Below are 2,550 nucleotides of genomic sequence, written 5' to 3'. Positions count from 1 at the left end.
CTAGGTCGTGCGCAAGTCAGTTTTGGCGGGTTTTCTTGCATCCTGAAACTTCCGACCTGAAGGATGGCGTCATCTGCGACACGCGAGAAAGGTAAATTCAGTTTCAATAATCCTTTTTGAATTGTATTACTGTTTTTATCGTGTCTTACTTCAAACAAGATATCAAGAAAGTGATATGTGTATGCAATGAAAACGATAATTTCGTAGTTTTACAAACATCGACTGTTGAATTTGAAGTACACATTTGTGTACATCAGGTCTTAGCTCACAGAATGTAGTGGTACTAACGCTAAAACTGATCTCATTGTGAAATCGTAATTTAAAACGTAATCTAAATTAAAGTCGAAAGTTTAGCTACTGATACTCCAGGAGAGCACCTAAGTTATTGTGGTTGTTCTGGTGTAATGGGTAGCGTGTTGGTTTCGGAACACATAGGTCTAGGGTTCTAATCAGCCTACACGGTAGCGTGTTCGGTCAGAGGGCTGTGTGAGCTCTGTAATAAAAATACTGAGTCAAGGAACCAACGATCACTTTGAACGGATGTCTTGTGACGTCCGCCCCGACCAAACGCAACGAACAGTATCGAACAAAATTAGTTAAAAAAAAAAAAACAGGTGAAAACTCAAAAACTTTTAATTTTGTTATTAGGTTCAGTTTCATTTCTTTATTCCGAAACATCAACAGTTACTTTCACTTTATTTCATTTTCGCTTCTCAGCCCTAACAGACGATGAAATTATAAAACTGCTCGAGACGAGTGACTTGAGTTCCTTGTCAGACGTTGATGATCCTATTGATGAACCTCCAACTCCACCTGAACGAATTGGTGTGCTTGAAGTTGAAGGATGCAATGTGGATGTTACTCCTGAGGCATCTGCATCAGCTTCATCTTCTCACTGTCGTCTACTAAGATGGAGGCAATCTAAGTAAGCAATACATTGGTGTAGTTCTGTGTGTCATCTGACATGATTTAGATCAGTATTTTTCAGTGGTACTATTTGTTTGCAGGATGTGTAATCGACAGACATCTGACGACAACTTTGAAGAACAGACTGATGGTGAACTGAGAAACCCTACACAGTTTTTCTTCGAGTACTTCGATAAAAATTTCTGGAAAAATGTTGCAGGACAAACTAATTTATATCATTGCCAAAAGAACTCAAAAAGTCTGGATACAAATACTAATGAAATTTTGTCCTTTGTCGGAATTGAGATATTGATGGGTACATTGAAATTGCCCCAGGCAAGAATTTACTGGAGTATGCATCTGGATATTCCACTTGTAATCCATGACAAGAGATAGATACTACAAATTACGAAATAATCTGCATTTCGTAAATAATTTGGAAGATCATGACGTAAATGACAAACTTTGGAAGGTTAAACCTTTAATTGATGCTTTTAGAAATAAATGTATTAGTTTACCCAGGTCTCAACACGTTTCTGTGGATGAACAGATGATTCCATTCACAGAGAGGTGTAAGATGCGAACATATGTACCTTCCAAACCTAATCCACTTGTCCTCAAAAATTTTATTTTAGCGTCTTCAGATGGACTTGTCCTTGATTTTGCTATATACACTGGCAAAGGAACAATTCCTGACAGCGATCAAAAAGAACATGGCCTGGGAGCGGGTATACTCAAACTACTGGCTAGAACTATATCCAATGATTACAATCATGTAATTTACAGTGACAGATTTTTCACCAGTACAAAATCTGTTCAGCTTTTACTAGACAGGAATATATTTCAGACAGGAACTGTGATGGCCAATAGAATAAAAGAAGTAGCTTCTAAGTTCAAGAGAGATCAGGAGCTGCAGCGGGGGCAATGGGATGAGTACGTAAGGAAGGACCAGGAAATTTGTGCCCTCAAATGGAAGGACAATAAATCCATCACTTTCTTATCTTCGTGCATAGGGATCGAACCAGAGGGTACCTGCAAACGATGGTGCAATACAGAAAAAGCAAAGGTTAGTGGCAAACAGCCAGCCATCATCAAAAGCTATAATCGCAATATGGGTAGCATTGATCTTTGTGATAGATAAATGGCATACTATAGGTCAAACATCAGAACAAAAAAGTGGTCTGTCAGAGTATTCAATCACTTCACTGATTTAGCCACAATTAATTCATGGATTATGTACAAAAGGTGTTGTCAAAAAGATGGGATACCAAAACAAAAGTGGATGTCTCTCATAAACTTCAGAATTCACTTGTCCCACGACTTGGTAAAGTCTTAAAAATTGTAGACTCACTGGAACAGTCGAAAGAAATTTTTCCGAGTGTGACGCAGGAGTATGTCAACAGTTCTGATGAAGATGAGCAGCATCAGCCCACAAAACGAAGACGAATTGTACCAAAGCCAACTAGAGAAAGCAAATGTGACAGGGTTGACCACCTTCCTGAATATATTGAGAGTAGTTTTGCCTCAAGGGGTCGGTTACTAGGGTGCAAGTCACGTTCTTGCATAATGTGTAAAAAGTGCAAAGTTTATTTGGGCGTATTAAAAAACAATTGTTTTGCTAAATTCAATAAACATGAGAAGTAA

General features: G+C 38.3%; 1 protein-coding gene across 1 annotated transcript; it reads left to right on the top strand.

Moving 5' to 3' along the window:
- The first annotated feature begins 1,483 nt into the window (after positions 1–1,483).
- Positions 1,484–2,550, top strand: LOC126267851 (uncharacterized). Its single transcript, XM_049973160.1, has 2 exons — positions 1,484–1,972; positions 2,152–2,550. Exons 1-2 carry the CDS (start codon positions 1,484–1,486, stop codon positions 2,548–2,550), a joined length of 888 nt encoding a protein of 295 aa, XP_049829117.1.

The sequence above is a fragment of the Schistocerca gregaria genome, chromosome 4 (assembly GCF_023897955.1).
Source record: "Schistocerca gregaria isolate iqSchGreg1 chromosome 4, iqSchGreg1.2, whole genome shotgun sequence".
Classification (NCBI taxonomy): Eukaryota; Metazoa; Arthropoda; class Insecta; order Orthoptera; family Acrididae; genus Schistocerca; species Schistocerca gregaria.
Note: the sequence above shows the minus strand (reverse complement) of the source record. Positions and strands in the feature narration are given on the sequence as shown.